At 39.5% G+C, this 15,936-nt stretch overlaps 1 protein-coding gene across 1 annotated transcript; it reads right to left on the bottom strand.

Moving 5' to 3' along the window:
* Positions 1 to 437: 437 nt before the first annotated feature.
* LOC146654650 (flotillin-2) lies at positions 438 to 14,155 on the bottom strand. Its single transcript, XM_085380225.1, has 11 exons — positions 13,937 to 14,155; positions 12,184 to 12,265; positions 8,754 to 8,844; positions 7,696 to 7,819; positions 6,458 to 6,576; positions 5,575 to 5,688; positions 5,371 to 5,490; positions 4,829 to 5,043; positions 4,074 to 4,257; positions 2,316 to 2,465; positions 438 to 2,150 (listed from the first exon to the last, which is right to left on the bottom strand). Exons 1-11 carry the CDS (start codon positions 13,983 to 13,985, stop codon positions 2,115 to 2,117), a joined length of 1,284 nt encoding a protein of 427 aa, XP_085236351.1. The 5' UTR covers positions 13,986 to 14,155; the 3' UTR covers positions 438 to 2,114.
* Between the last annotated feature and the right edge of the window lie 1,781 nt (positions 14,156 to 15,936).

Here is a 15,936-nt window from a genome sequence, read left to right as displayed (position 1 = left end):
AGAAGTAAAACAGGAAACAACTGAGAAAGATTTGAGTTTAAAGCTTCAAACAAACTCAGATAAGGTTATTTTAAGTTACTTTATGATTCTAAATTGGTGGCCAGTTTAGAATCAGAAATTAGCCTAACCTCATCGTTGGACTACAGGAAGAGAGAAGGCTATTTGATCCATGGACCTTCTTGTTGTGAGGTGATGGTGCTAACCACTGCACCATCTTGCCAGGGAAACATCTGTTTTTTGGTTGTTGTTGTTTGTTTGTTTTTTTTACAATTGTTTGTTTAGTTGACTTTTAAATGTTTTCCTTTATATTTACTATTAACTACTACTAAAATTATGTTCACTGCTGTAACAAAAGAGTATATTGTATACTCAACTTGTACATTCCTGCCTTTTAACACTTCTGCTTTAATTTAAAGGAGAGAAAATAAAGAAATAAATCATGGCAGTTTGATTTATTAGAATGACAGTTTGAGAGTGAGCAGATTCTATTGTATACAGATGGATGACATGCAGCAGGAGCATACACGAACATATGAACATTTGAGACAAACAGGGCATGAAGAAAGTGAAGATGAGAGACTCACACACACATAAAAGCATCAACAACAAGAATAACAGTCTTCTATAAATTCTCCCAGACTGACCGCTTCTTCCCTAATAACTACACAAACTAAACATCCCTGCCAGGTTGCAGTCAGGTCGTCTGGAAACACGAGAGTGGATAGAAATGCAGAAACCATTTGCACGTTTTGCTAAATGGACGGATTCTGTGAGCAGCGGCAGTGGATTACACTTCCAAACTAGAAAGCTCTGTGACAATTACAAATTTTAACAGATATAACATTGTTTATGATAAGTTTGATTATCCAGTGTACCCCGCTAGAATATCACTTCATATCTGATGCCACAGTTCAGAAATTGCAGATATGTAGAAACGCTGAACAGAGAAGAGTGTCTCTCTGAAATGTGAACGTTTGGTTTGTTGACACTCTGTTAAACATGGCTTAGCATCTATAGGTAACTGTAGTGTCAAATTAAACATTGGTCCTCAGATGCACAATCCCTCCTTCTGATACACTAAAAATCAAGTCAGTCTGTTCTATTTGGCATCACTGTTTGGCCTTTCATGTTCTAAATCTATTCGATTGCCTCACATTTTACGCAATATAAACATGTTGGGTTCTCTAAACCGGTTACTTTCACAATTTCTCTGTAATTTCACCAGCCACATTTTTCTACTTTTCATCAAGGCCAAGCCAGCAGCTACATTTTACATAAAAACCCACTGTATATATATTTATAAGTGTATATATATGTATGTATATATATATATATATATTAAAAATCAAAAAAGTCATACACATTACACACTAACCACATTAACACAAGAATTTGCTACCCGTTTCCCTGTCAGCATATAAATTATGTTAAAATGTGTCATGCTTGATATCAACAGACGCGGAGAGAAAAACTTCATTCAGAGGGGAGCAGACAAAAAGTCTGCAAAGGACTGAAGGTGGAGATTTGAAAAAAATCAACAGGGCTTCTTTTGAGACTGAGAGCACCTTTGTCTCAACTTCTGAGACATAAACAGTGTTTCACTGGTAAAAATGACAACATGAAACACACTGGAGAAACAAAAGATTGAAATTATCTGTGGAATACAGATGTGTCGCATAACAGAGGTATATAAATTAACAAAAGGGCTGAAACATAAAGAATGTACAAACTGGCCTCAGTGTATAATTACCAAAGAGTAGGTGTTATGATATAATAAATAACAAATATAATCTGCCTCATCTTTCAGTCTAATATCAGCTCTCTTGTTCAATTGTGTTTTATACAAGCCGGCCAATAAATACAATTCAAACACAACAAATAAAAATCCATCACAAAATATTCAAGTTTTAAACTAAAATCAAAATCTTTGAATGAGCAGCAGTGCATGCAGATTTTCTGGTCCTGTATAAAGTAAGGCACCAGAGGTTTCCAAAATTCACTTGGTATACAGAGTATACGTATAAAACAACAAAAATCTTCAAGTGTATTAAAGGCAGTCTATGCGAGTGCATACAACAGAGACTGGAGTCATGTGGAGTCTTCGGTTTTCAGGCTTAAGCTGAGCCGGTCACCTTCTGCAGCAGAGGGATCTGCAAAAAAATCGAACAGATTATTTGTAAGGCTTAACTGAAGTACAACCTCGCTGGTTTCAGCGTCCTTTAGGTTCACACTGGAAACAAAAACTTAAATCCAACACGCTGAATCACAAAGGTTAACAGGAACGCATCATATATAAAATGATATAAAGATGTTACCTTCGACAAATCCACTCCAGTGAGAGCGTTGACCGACACAGGAAGTTCGGCCAAAAGGCGGTTCAACTCGCCTGTCACGCGGCTGCCCTCGCCACTCAGAATGACAATTTCATTCGTCCTGGCTAAGGGCGCCGCCACTTTGGAAGCAATCTGCAAAGACATTGTTAAGCATTTACAGTAAGATGGAAATAATCCAGCTCTGGTGTTTTATGTGACATGTTAGACTAGCCTAAAGAAAAATACCAACTTTTTGTTCTGTTGAAGGTTTCGACATGGCCAAAGCTTCATTATATATTAAATAACCCATACCTAATCAAATATCAACACTTTTCCAGGTCCATTAAACTTAAATCAGCTGGAAGGCCGATTGTTTTGAATTTGGTCCACCATTTCTGGACTTTTTGCTAACTGCCATGGGACAGCAGGCTTGTTGCCAGAGAATGTGAGATCATAAGATTTTGGGAATCTGCACTTCTGCCTCTGACAAATCTCTCCAAGTGTGCCAAAAATGGCTTGCATTTCATACTTGTTGTTCCTAGAGTATTTAAAAGTAGAATGGGAGGCAGAGGCTTCAGTTTTCAGGCCCCTCTTCTGTGGAACCAGCTTCCAGTTTGGATTCAGGAGACAGACACTATCTCTGCTTTCAAGATTAGGCTTAAAACTTTCCTTTTTGCTAAAGCATATAGTTAGGGCTGGACCAGGTGACCCTGAATCCTCCCTTAGTTATGCTGCAATAGACGTAGGCTGCCGGGGATTCCCATGATGCATTGAGTTTTTCCTTTCCAGTCACCTTTGTCACTCACTATGTATTAACAGACCTCTCTGCATTGAATCATATCTGTTATTAACCTCTGTCTCTCTTCCACAGCATGTCTTTTATCCTGTCTTCCTTCTCTCACCCCAACCGGTCGCAGCAGATGGCCCCGCCCCTCCCTGAGCCTGGTTCTGCCGGAGGTTTCTTCCTGTTAAAAGGGAGTTTTTCCTTCCCACTGTTGCCAAAGTGCTTGCTCATAGGGGGTCATATGATTGTTGGGTTTTTCTCTGTATCTATGAAGCGCCTTGAGGCGACTTATGTTGTGATTTGGCGCTATATAAATAAAATTGAATTGAATTGAATTTTGGGGGAAATGAGTACTCAAAGTCAAAGGGAGAGAAATCTGATGGGAGGTGAGCTTAAAGTGTGTTTGTGTGGCCAAAGCACTGCATGGCACCTGCCACAGTTCAGGTTGTTTCTCCTGAATGTCTTCCCCTCAGACGCTTCAAGACCTTACAGCAGATCTGAGCACCAACAGTCTCACTCTGGGGGATCGATTCAAAATGCATAACTCTGTGAATTTACAAAAGCAAACAGAAATATCAGCTAGCATGCTAGCACAAAACGATCCTCCAAATGAAAGTTAAGTGAGTTTGGCGCAGGAGGGGAAATCCAACAGAAGTCGATGTTTGCTTTCTGCAGATGGCTGAGGTTGACAGCAGTGCTGGAAGCAGTACAGATGGATTTTTTTAATAGACTGGGGTTATGGTTCTTTGCGATCACCCATTGTTGAATTCTTAGTAATAACATTTGTGCCAAAGCGTTAAAAGCAACCAAAACGTGATGAAACTGAAGTGATGAAAAACTTGTGCTTAAATTCACGTGGACATAAAAAGAAAAATGCTTCCAATTCATCAACCTCGGGCCGGGTGATGCTTGTAAAATGACATCCAAGTTCTTCTCTTCCTTTGCCTGAGCTGTACGAGCACATATCTGTGTGTTACCTTAGGCAGGGCCTCGAGGACCAGAGCTGTCTTAGCTGCATCTCCGTACTGCTCGTAGGCCTCAGCCTTCAGTCTCATCTTCTCAGCCTCGGCCTTTCCCACCGCTTCAATCGAGCTAGCCTCCGCCTCACCGACCTTTTTGATCTTCTCGGCCTCAGCCTGGGCAATCAGCACTTTCTTCAGCCTGAAGCAGGGAAACATTAAAGTTATATTTGCTGTTATCAAAATCACTTCCTGAGTGGGTAGGATGCAACTTTTTTGAGACAATTTGCTTCTTAGTGATGTGTCATATGTTAATCTGTCTTCATGCACAAGTTTTGGATGGTGGGATAGTTTTTACAGCTTTCCTTTCTCAAATAAAGCCCACAGCAGCACACGATAAATTTCAAATCTCTTTTGCTCTGCTTCTACGGGTGGATGCACAGGAATATCAGCTTTTTGCAAATCAGTACAATTAGACATGCACAGACCTTTTCATACAGAGCACCTGGAAATTACACGATACATTTCACTTCAATAAGGAAAAACATATATGGAAATATATCGTTAAAAACACAGTCATGCTTCCTTAGTCCAAACTTTCCAGGTGTTTGTTTTGTAGGATTCTGCAGGGATTAAACCAACAAAATAAATATATATTTTACATCAGGGAGGTAATGTGCTGCTAATCATGTCTGACGAGAGCTGTGGTACATTCTTGGGGATCTTGCCATTTCTACGCATTCCTAAATCTGACTGAATGTCTTTTCACTCACTTCTCCCCCTCAGCCAGCTGCTGCATTTTATAGGCCTCGGCCTCAGCAGGCCTCTTTACAGTGGCAATGAGCTCCTTGTCTGTCCGGTCAATCTCCTTCTCCTCAATTGTAATCTCCTTCTTCCGCTGCACCACTTGGATCTCAATCTCCTCCAGCCGGATCTTTTGCTGCTCTTTGGCAGCCTGCAGCTCGTATGCCAGCTGGGCCTCTGCTTTCTGAAAACATCAACACAGAGGTGGTCTAAGGCATTTACATCTGAGGCAACAGTTTCTGTTTGTGTTGACACGTGCACATTTTGAAGTTTTAATTTAATACATTACTTCAGATCAAAAGAGCACATGTTGTTTTTCTGATTTTAATCACTCTAACTGCAGATTTCAGGTAAATTGTTTACACACCATGTGATTTAATACAGACTGGCACTTTTTGGGAACAGCCATAAGTTTGGTTAAAGCAGTGTATAATACAGTATAATAACAAGTATTTTTATTTGAACTGTACACAGACAACCTGTAAGTGCAAACGAAACATTCAGTACCGACCCTAGCATTGACTTCTTGGTTGAATGAAGCTTTCTGCAGCTCCAGTTCTCGTTTGGAGTCAGCCATCTTGGTGTCAGCCTTGAATTTAACATCCATCATCTCCTTCTTGCATTCGGCTTCCTAAGGTGATAATAAAGAAACAGCTGTGAACAGCTGGTCTCTGTGCACGGAAGAATCAATTTCAAGCTTGCTAGATTTTCTTACCCGTATCCCAGCATCCCTCTCTGCCTCGGCCACACCGATGTCTGCATCCCTCTGGACAGCTGCAATCTGGGTCTTTCCAAGGGAGCTCAGGTAGTCCAGTTTATCATACACATCCTTTGAAAACACAGAACCACAGGACACGTAACATTAAACTGGGTGTGGCGTATATCAACATCTTTCATGTGATTAACAAGGTTACGAAGCCAAAATAAAACAGAACATACAGATTAAAAAATGCTGGGCCTTTGTGGGTGCAAAGAAAGCAGATGACAGGGTGGCACTCAAACAGCCTCATTTCTACATGTAACATTCAATCATATTTTAAAGTCCAGAATCTGACGTGTTACAGAAATCCTGACATGGACTAAAAGATGTTACAGAAATGGACTTTGGGTTTCAGCAGAGCACTAACCTCAGCCGCTCTGTCCACACCACACACTTCAATTAGTTCTAATGAGCAACAGTGAACTCCACAGGGTGAGTCCAGTCAATTATAAAAACCAGTTAAACTCATTAGGATTGACTACTCTAATAACCAGCAGCATCAACAGCTCAGAGAAAGACCTTTTTCAGTTTCAGTAATATTACAAAACTACAGTCTAAAAAGAAAGATGGGAAGGCTGCTGATTAATGTTTGAACGACTGTCTGTCCCACGTGTCGCCGTCTCAGTGTCGCATTTCTTCTGACTGAAGAAATGTGGCTTAAAGCTAAAGTTTTGATACTCTGCATCATCTCTCTTGCACATCCACACTGAGGCAAAATGGAGAGCACCAACGGCGCTTACATGGTTTAAGTAGTTATATACTTACATGAATACTTAATATTCTTGTTTTTATTTGACTTCTTCTGTTATATTACTCGTTTCATTTTCCTTTAACTCACCTTAATGGTAAAGCTCAGAATCTCGATGCCCATCCTGCCGACGTCAGGAGCTGCTACGTCTCTCACCAGTTTAGCAAACTGATCCCTGTCCTGATAGATCTGCTCCACTGTCAGAGTACCTGCAAAAGAGACACATCGTTCAACATCATTTAGCCTGCAATTCACTTTTAACAAACTACCAGCAGCTCGATGCGGGGCAGCTTTATTTTTGATCCAAATTAATTTTTTTATTTCACGTCACCGCATCAGAAATTTGTCAGAGAAATGCATCACCCCTTGAACTCAAGTAGCATAAATGGTCAGCACAGAGCTGCTGGTACTAATCAGAGATCGACCGGTCAGTAGACCACAGTCTGACGACTGCCAGTGTTCTCAGTCAGCCTCACATATGTCTGAATCCAAGTCTGTGCACATGCTGAAACGAACGGAGGCAAATGCTCAAAATCACAATCAAATTCACACAGTAATTTTAATGTTATTAGTGTGGAAGCTACTCATTTGTGAGTCAAGACAAAAAAAAGTCTGGAGGCCCACCCCAGAAACCCTGGTAAACAACAACTCCAATCACACATTTAAAATCACTCTCGCCCAGCTTAACATTTGAAAGAAGGAAAAGTGCTAAAGCTAAAGCTATCCAGAGCTCAGAAACAGCCACAAGCTAGCAGCCTCAGTATGTGCAGCCAAAGGATCAAATCCATTATGAGGAAAATAGAAAAGAGTTCAAGTCTCCAGAGAAGTTATAAACTGGAAAATGTAAAGTACATAAATCTGCACCACCTGCTTTGTTTGGTATGTCAGGTAAAGGTGGTAAAGGTTTCCAGTAGCAGAAGATTCTTTAACTTTCTGCAGACTGAGGGAAACTGTAAAGTTTAATAATGTCTTTCCTTGTGGAAATAATATTTCACATTGAATAAGCTGGTGCATCTCGAGTACTTATACAGAACTTATATATTACTTTTCTTCTCTAATTCAGACCTCAAACAGAAAAGCTAACACAATATGTATAACACATAAAAGGCAAACTAAGGCTAACTTGTATAGTAAAGTCAGGAACTAATCAATAATCAATTTAATACTTTGCTTCTTTTCCTCTGTTGTATACATGCACGAGGAGCTATTCTGGACTTGTAAACCAAGAACGCTAAAACTATAAATTAATAAAATAACTATGATATTGTTTGAAATAAAATCTATATATGTGTAGTGTTACTGTTGTGATTAGTGTTAACTGTTCACACCTAGAATGGAGCGCAGATGTCCCTCCAGAGTCTGCAGCAGCACACCTTTGATTTCCATTACTGATTTACCCAGAAACTGCTCACAAGCCACTGCCAGCAGGTCCTGCTCCGTCATGACTTTCACCTGAAGGAGACACACTTACAGTGTGTTTACACAGCAAGCTTTCTACACTGAGAAGCAATCATGGCACATGGGCTCAGAGTGCCATCAGTGCAATTTTAAACAATCAAGCAAAGTTAATTTAATTTAAGTCAAGAATTTTGAAAATGAATGTGCTAACACCAACGTTGTTTGGCTAGAAGATGAGCCTGTTAAGAAAATGTAGATAAAAATACAACAACACCTTTTCATGCTTTTATATGCTGTTTTGACCAGGAACCTATGATACGACTGTAAATTTGATCCAAAATGCCTTTTTTGATGTTTTCTTCTGTGAATGATCAGAAGTGCAGTTTTGTTATAGACAGACTGTGATGCTCTGAGTGTGCCCACCTTTATGTACAGTACTTAACACATTTGCTAGACCATCACCCAGTCCAAGGTTCATGCCACAGCAGTCCTAAATTAACAGTATTGATAATTACCAAAATATTTTTTTCTCTAATGGCTAACTAACCAATATATGCAAGCTCTTTGATCATTATATTTTTCATGCTAAATTATAATTGAATTATTTCCAAAAACGCTGGACAAAAATAATAAGGCACACTTTATTTTTTAATGGAGATGCCAAATTACAGTTATTCCCTTGCATTCCTGAACAAAACAATCGTTTTTGTGGCTAAAGGGGTTCATCAAGTATGTTAAAGTCATTTTACTAAATAAATAAATAAGACTGCTGATTATGAGGCAGTCTGTTGGGAAGCACTGATTGATTTTTCTTTGGAATTACACCATTAGATTATAGGGCCACATTTCAGAAAACATCAGAAAGCACTGCAGCAGAACACGACACTTTTGATAACAGATGATGTTTGACAAATAGGCTCGGCTTGAGTGAGTAAGTGTAAGTGTTTGTGTCAGCGTTCACAGAGAAGACGCTGGGATCTGGTCTTACCTGAGCCACCCCTGTGACAGTGATAGCTACTCCTTCTGCTGTCTCCACATCCTCACATCTTGGCTGCAGAGTCATTATCTCCAGGCTTAGCCTACAGCAACAAACACAGGCACAGTTATTAGGCAGCCCAGTCCCGCCTCAAGACTCTGAAACAATAGAGCAACAGGTGGAACCTTTAAATATTTAACAGTAAGTTTGGGCTTGAGCACAATCATTCCTCACTCAGTAAAAGGCAGTATGTGTTGTGTTATTTAACAGAAATCCATAGATTTACCTGTTATTACTGAACATTTGACAAACACAAAATCCCTTAGTGGAGTAAAAGAAACCAAAATTAGCAAAACTACTGAAAACTGATAAATTCCTGCATCTTTTCCTTGAAAGATCCCAAAATGCAGAAGGAAAACCCTGAGTCTATACCTCATTCTTTATAGTTATGTGTGTGTCTACTGTGCATATAACAATTTGTGTAAGACACTCTTGCAAAAGAGATTTAAAATGTCCTGGACGGTATAATCGTGGTACATGAAAATTTATTTAAAAAACAAAAACAAAACTATAGCAAAATTTTTTTGACCCAGCCAGTCACAGCAGATGGTTGTGAAAGTCTCTTCCGGTTCGGAGCTCTTCCTCTACGCCATCTTCAAGTCTTTATTTATAGGGGATCATCTGACTGCTGAGTGTCTCTATCTGGCATTGAGGAGACCTTTCGTCAAAGTCTTATGAAAAGACACTTTTTACATGATTCTCTGCAGTGCAGTGCAAGTTTCTGTGTGCAGCCTGTTACAGTCAGACCACATCAGGATCCCCTTCAGTTCGCTTACCAGCCCCGCCTCAGAGCTGAGGACGCCATCATCTCCCTGCTTAATCATGTCTACACCAAACTAGACCAACCGGCAAGCACTGTGAGCGTCATGTTTTTCGACTTTTCCAGTTCATTCAACAGGAAACCTGTGACCCCTGTTTCAGTCCTGGGGGTCGATGTGCACATTGTAAGGGCTACAAATACCTTGGAGTACACATAGATAATAAACTGCACTCTACAGGAAAGGCCAAAGTCGTCTCTATTTTCTGAGGCGGATGAGGTTTTTAACATCTGTTGAATAATGCTCAGGGTTTTTTTTGTGTCTGTTGTGGCCAGCGCCATCCTCCCTGCTATTGCATGCTGGGGTATCAGGTTGAGATGCCAACAGATTCAATAAACTGATCTGCAAGGCCAGTAATGTTGTGGGGATGGAGCTGGACTCCCTTAAGGCGGTGTCTGAGAGGCGGATGTTGTCCAAGATAAGGACAAAGCTGGACAATACCTCCCACCCACTCCATAACATGCTGGCCAGTCACAGGAGCACGCTCAATGAGAGACTGAGATTACCCATAATGCACCACTGAACAACACAGGAAATCATTCCTGCCTCTGGCTGTACAACTCATCCATCTAATGCACAGTACACAGCGCAATAGTTACACCCTTGATAATTGCACATCCTCTACAGTGAAAATAACAAATAACAACAAAATGTCACCTCTGTGATATTCTGGATATTTATAATTGAGCTTTGTGTATATATTAGAGCCATTTCTTATATTTTGTAAACTTTGGAATATATTGTATTATAATTTAGTTCAGTGTGTTACTGTTTTTGTCTTGGAGCAACTGTAACCATATAATTTCTTTAGGTATCATTAAAGTATTCTGATTCTGATTGCGGTAAGTACACCCCAGGTCAGTATTTCGTATAACCACCGTTAGCAGCAATAACTTGAAGTAATCACTTTCTGTATGATTATCCGTCTCTTTCATCATAGAGGACGAATTTTAGTCTACTCGTCTATACAAGTTTGCCTCACTTCATTGACATTTGCAGATATGTGTTTAAATACATAAGTCCTTACCACAGCACTTGAGTCAGGTGGAGGTCTGAACTTTGGGTCACTGCAACACTTTTTCTTTTTCAGCCATTCTGTTGTAGATTTGCTGACGTGCATATCAATCATTGTCTTGTACCACGACTCAAAGCTTTAGCTGTCAGACAGATGGCCTCATATTTGACTCACATACACTTTGGTAAACAGAGGAGTTAATGGTTGACTCAATGACTGCACGGTGGCTAAACTGCCACACCCCCACCACCATGCTTAACAGCTGGGGTAAAGCATTGTATTGATATTCCGTTTGGTTTTCTTCAAGCGTGGTGCCGTGCATTATGGCAAAACATCTCTATTTGGTCTCATCTGTTCAGAGGATAATGCTCCAGAAGTCTTTTAGTTTGTTTAGATGCAGCTTTACAAACCTAGGCTGTGCTGCCATGCTCTTTTTAGAGAGAACAACACTTGGTGTGGGGTGGGGGGGTGTTGCAGCCTTTCAGAGCATTGCAAGGTGCGGTGAATCAGGTGGGATACCCACTCCTGGGGAGATTGTATTAACACTGTGTTAATGATTTGTCGATACACACACCTGAATGATCCTGACCACTACAATGCCAAAACTCCCGCTTTTACAGATGTGCTCACACTTGCTGATGATCAATTAATCAAGCGCACTGAATTTGCAGCACCTGGCTGCTACTTACCCTGTTAATTCCTATGTAGGCATTAAGGCTGTACTTTCTTTTTCACGTGGCTGTAAATAAAACTGAATTGAATTGTATTGAAGAATCAGTACGTTGGGGATGGATCCACCCTGCTTAGTTTCACATTTCAACACACCTGTCCGATGGTTGTGTGAAGCACTTGTTTGCCAAAGAGTTTGTTTACACTGTCCACATGCAGCTGTGTTTTGTTAACTTCCATTCATAGTTTATTCAGACACTGCTCAACACAGAGCTGAAGCACTGCATCTACTTGTGACTAGAAACCGATGTCTCTTACCAGAGAACAAAAACCAGCTTCTTTGCACTTTAAGGCAATTCCCTACTCACAGATCACTTTTGTTTGTTAACAAAAGTGAACTATTAGGATTCAGTTATTCAATTATGACTTGAATTATGAGTATAACAACTTTAGCCAAAGCTAAAGTTAAAATGATGGGATTAAGCATTTCACAAAGTGTTTGCTGACCATTCAGTTCTGTGTAAAATATAAATCCTGCAATAAAACATTTTATCTATGACAACTCACAAAACATTTATGTGAGATATGCACTTAGCACACTGCACATTAAGAGAGCAGAATACATTTAGTTCTCAGTAACACTACCCCAGTCATGTAAGAGGAAATGTTTGTATATAATGTGACTGGAAACACACTGTGTGTAATATGAGACAAAGTGTGGGAGAACAGCTTCCATTCCTCACTTTGCCTTTTGATGGCCTTCAGATAATGCAATTGACTTTCTTGTGGTTAATCTTTTTCGCTGTGGTCTAATTAGAAAGCTTGGTCCATATTATATTTCAAGATAACATTTACATCATTGCTTCTAGCACACTGTCACCTTTGGGCGTCTGAGATGAGCCACCAAGCCCAGGACCATCCTCCTACGACGTAGGTTTTGATATCAGAGCCGCAGCAACCACCTGCGGAAAGAGGACAGCGCCATCAGGACTCTTCAGAAATTCTTTGACTATAACATTAAATGATGCAGTCCAAAGATATGCGCTGAGCTTATTAGGTCCCTGTTAAGCCTTTTTAGCATTGTTTTAGAAAAGTGTTTTACCACTATAATCATTATTGTTCACATTACTTTAAGTAGAGGGCTTGTTCAACACCTGCCAGTAAAAACAGGTTTTGATAATAAACACAGCATGTGTAAAAGCCAAAGGGGAGAAACACTATGGGGAAACGTTATCCAGCTGTTGTTCTCAAACAAAGGCCATAATAAATACATCGGGTTCTTGAATAATTAAAGTTGAGATTTCAGAGAGTTACCGAATAATTTATTTATTTTCTATTTCCCAGGAACCAATTTTGGCAACCGTGGCTTTCCAATCTGCCTGCGACAGATTTGCGACCTATCCAGCGTGTACCCCGCCTCTCGCCCTATGAGCTGCTGGGACAGGGTCCACCCCACCCAGCCTCTTATATAATGTTTATTTCATATATTTATTAATTAATGTAAGTGGGTGTAAATTGCGACACCAAACTGGCTGTAGGTGTAGATCTAAGGGTGAATGATTTCTGTCTCTGTGCGTTAAGCCCTGTGATGGCCTGGTAAATTGCCTACCCCACCTCTCACCCAATGTCGGCTCCACTCAGCCATGACTCCAACCAGATGTGCAGTTAAGAAAATGAATATTTATCTAATGCCCTTCAATGTGTCTTTTCCTCTAAGAGAAGATTTCTATCAATATGACTTTTTAGTACTCTAATCTAATTGTGTGAATTTAGAAAGGTTGTATGTTCTTCAGATTATACCGTTGAGTTATTTTACACTGGTATACTCTGATGTACATGGGGGGGTCTTTTTTTCTGATATCTCTACCAATTAATTATAGTCATTAAAAGGGCTAGAATTGGTTCAGGATGACTAAACCTGTTACTTTTAGCTACACCATGCTCATTAACGGTGGTAGAAGATGTATTCACATCATTTACTTAAGTAAAAATCCTCCATGGAAAAATCTACTTGAGAAGAAGTACATAAAAATAGCCTTAAAATGCAGTAAAAGTAAAAGTTCTGTTATATACACTTCTCGGCTACTTCATTAGATTGGTTGGAAGCCAATGATTTCATCTTTAACGATGTGTTTAGAGCTTGTAAAATGTTAAAATTAACCCGTTATTGTGACATAAATGTAGACATACCGTTCTCCATTAGCTGTGAAATAAGTAGCACCAAATGGAAATACTCAAGTAGGGAAAATTTCTGCTCAAGTACAATACTTGAGTGAATGCACTTTGTTGATTTTCAAATCCGCTTATTAATAAATCACACTTGTTATCAATAAAACATAAAAACCTGACCTATTCACATATCTGCGTTGAGACGCTGATGCCTTTCAATCACATGATCCAAATCACTGCTAACGCACCGCCTGATCAGCGTCGCAGCTTTTAAGCTCTGAAACCACACGACCGCTAATTTATTCACTTTACACAGTAACTGTGTGCTCTAAAAGCACTGGCTCGCTCTGCACTTATTTTAAAAACCGAATGCCAAACCTGGTTTAGTTTGCCAGCTAATACTATTAGCTACTTTCTCCCCATCCCCGCTAGCTCGCTCCATCAACACGACGGGAAACACCTACCGGAGACCACCAACGCTTCGTTTGGCCCCACAGTTAAACAGCTTCCCATCCTGACTCAGGATAAAAAGGCGAGGGGAAAAACAGTTAGACTCAGGAGCCCGTTACGGAGATGAAGATGATGATGGTATTATCTGAGGTTTTAAATAAGCGCGAATCGTGTGTTTAAAGAGGCTTCACGTTCAGCACAACAGAAACAACAACACGACCCCGCCCCGCCCAGCGACGACGTACTGACGTCATGCTCTCGACGGCTCGTGTCAAGAATAACTCAAATTTTTACCAAAACATCTTTTAGTACCCACCTCTTGCTTTGTCCTTCAAAAATTTAAATCTTGCACAATTTCCAAAAACATCTTACAGGATGTAGGAATATGCCTGTTGCGTATATTTGAGTTTGACTACATCAGTGGCATGACCCTCAGTCCTAGTAAAAAAAATATTAAAAATTATTTAAAAAATTGTTTTTCTCCCTATTATATGCACAATGAGTGTGAAAGACCTTCTCCGATGCTTTAATTTGCTATCATATCTTTATTTAGTATGTTGCAGTTTCTAACTGTGGCCACTAGAGTACCGTAAACAGCAATGTGGAAAGCCTGTCCAGGTCAGTTTTTCAAAAAAATATTAATTTCATATAAATAGTCAAGCAAATTGTTTAAAATAGTGAAAGTATAGTTTTTGTCACAAAGTTGATCATCTAAATGGTATGTTTAAAGAAGTGTAGTATAGTTATTTTTTAAATACTGCATATAAGTATACTGCAGTCTAATTAAATGCACTTAGACAAAGAAAATAACACCACTAACACACTAACAATGCAAAAATAAACTCAGATCACACATAATAATTAGATTAGATTTTTGGATTACATTTTCAAATTGTTGTGAATCATAAATATTCATAAGCTCTAATATTCTAATATATAACAGAGCTGGAAAACAATGGTACATACTGGCAAATAAAATGTTGAGCTATAGCAGTATGTGTTTAATTAAATGTAACTAATAGTGCTCTTATTCTCAGGTGCTCACTCACAGCTGTTCAACTTGTAACTCAAAGAGAGAAGATCACATATTTCCTTTCCCTGAAGAAGGATTCTCTTCACTAGTAATATCAAATGAAATGTGCTTGAAGAGATTTAATCATGTACTTAATCATCATACCGATTAACAAGATGACATTTCCTAAAAATATGGGGAGATGCATGCATCTTAGTTGCTTTCTCACGTTTTATTCAGAAGTAATCTGTACTGCTCCTGAAACTTTTAAACTTAAAGATTAGCTTGATATAAACTCAGTACATGTTTTTGGCTGATCTTCTGACTGATCAAACCATTTTGCTGCTCTCTCTTATTGTACTTTTAACAGCTTATCACTGGATCGTTAAGGTGCTCAAAGTGAATCCTGTGTGTGAGGCACTTAGTTGGACCCTTGTGCTTTGTGCCTTTTGGAGAGTAGTACTGAAAGTGGATATTTTAGAGTTCGTTACATGAGTCTCATTAATTCTGTTAAGTATTGTTATTGTTGCAGAAAATTGGAAATGGATAGAACTTTTCTTGTCTTGCTGGCCACTCAAATATCACATGTGGAACTACAGCCCAAAGAAAACTGCTAATTAACCGAACATGCATGTCTCTGGACTGTACGAGGAAACAAGTGCATCTGGAGAAAGCCCAGTTTATGTTAGGAGAACATAGACTTTCTCCTGATACTGCACAATAAAATCTACGAGTGGTAAAAATGTGTACTCTTACTGCTTTTTGGTCCTTTAAATGGGCATAATGTTGGGGTCCAATAATCAGCCCTTAGGAGATCACATCAGTATAGACTGTGCCCGTAAGGACAGAAATAGACTTTTACTGCAGCCTATTTATGAAAGTAGTGCATGCAACGATTTTCTTTTGTCTGCATTGATGCAACTGTTGCAACATTTTCTCTCTCTCTGCCCGACGTGTGTGTGTGTGTGTGTGTGTATGTTGTGTCTAATTACAACCTCCTCT

This window comes from Rhamphochromis longiceps, linkage group LG14 (genome assembly GCF_057381845.1).
Source record: "Rhamphochromis longiceps isolate RC_006_pf linkage group LG14, R_longiceps_female_GT1.1, whole genome shotgun sequence".
Taxonomy (NCBI): domain Eukaryota; kingdom Metazoa; phylum Chordata; class Actinopteri; order Cichliformes; family Cichlidae; genus Rhamphochromis; species Rhamphochromis longiceps.
The sequence above is the reverse complement of the archived record's forward strand: the minus strand, read 5'-3'. Positions and strand labels throughout refer to the sequence as shown.

Coding starts and splice junctions, on each gene's coding strand:
- LOC146654650 (XM_085380225.1), bottom strand. CDS start 13,985: ATGGGAAGCTGTTTAACTGTGGGGCCAAACGAAGCGTTGGTGGTCTCC. Junction 5,689..6,457: donor TTCTGAGCTTTACCATTAAG/GTGAGTTAAAGG, acceptor GTGTTTTCAAAG/GATGTGTATGATAAACTGGA. Junction 2,466..4,073: donor TCCTCGAGGCCCTGCCTAAG/GTAACACACAGA, acceptor ATGTCTTTGCAG/ATTGCTTCCAAAGTGGCGGC.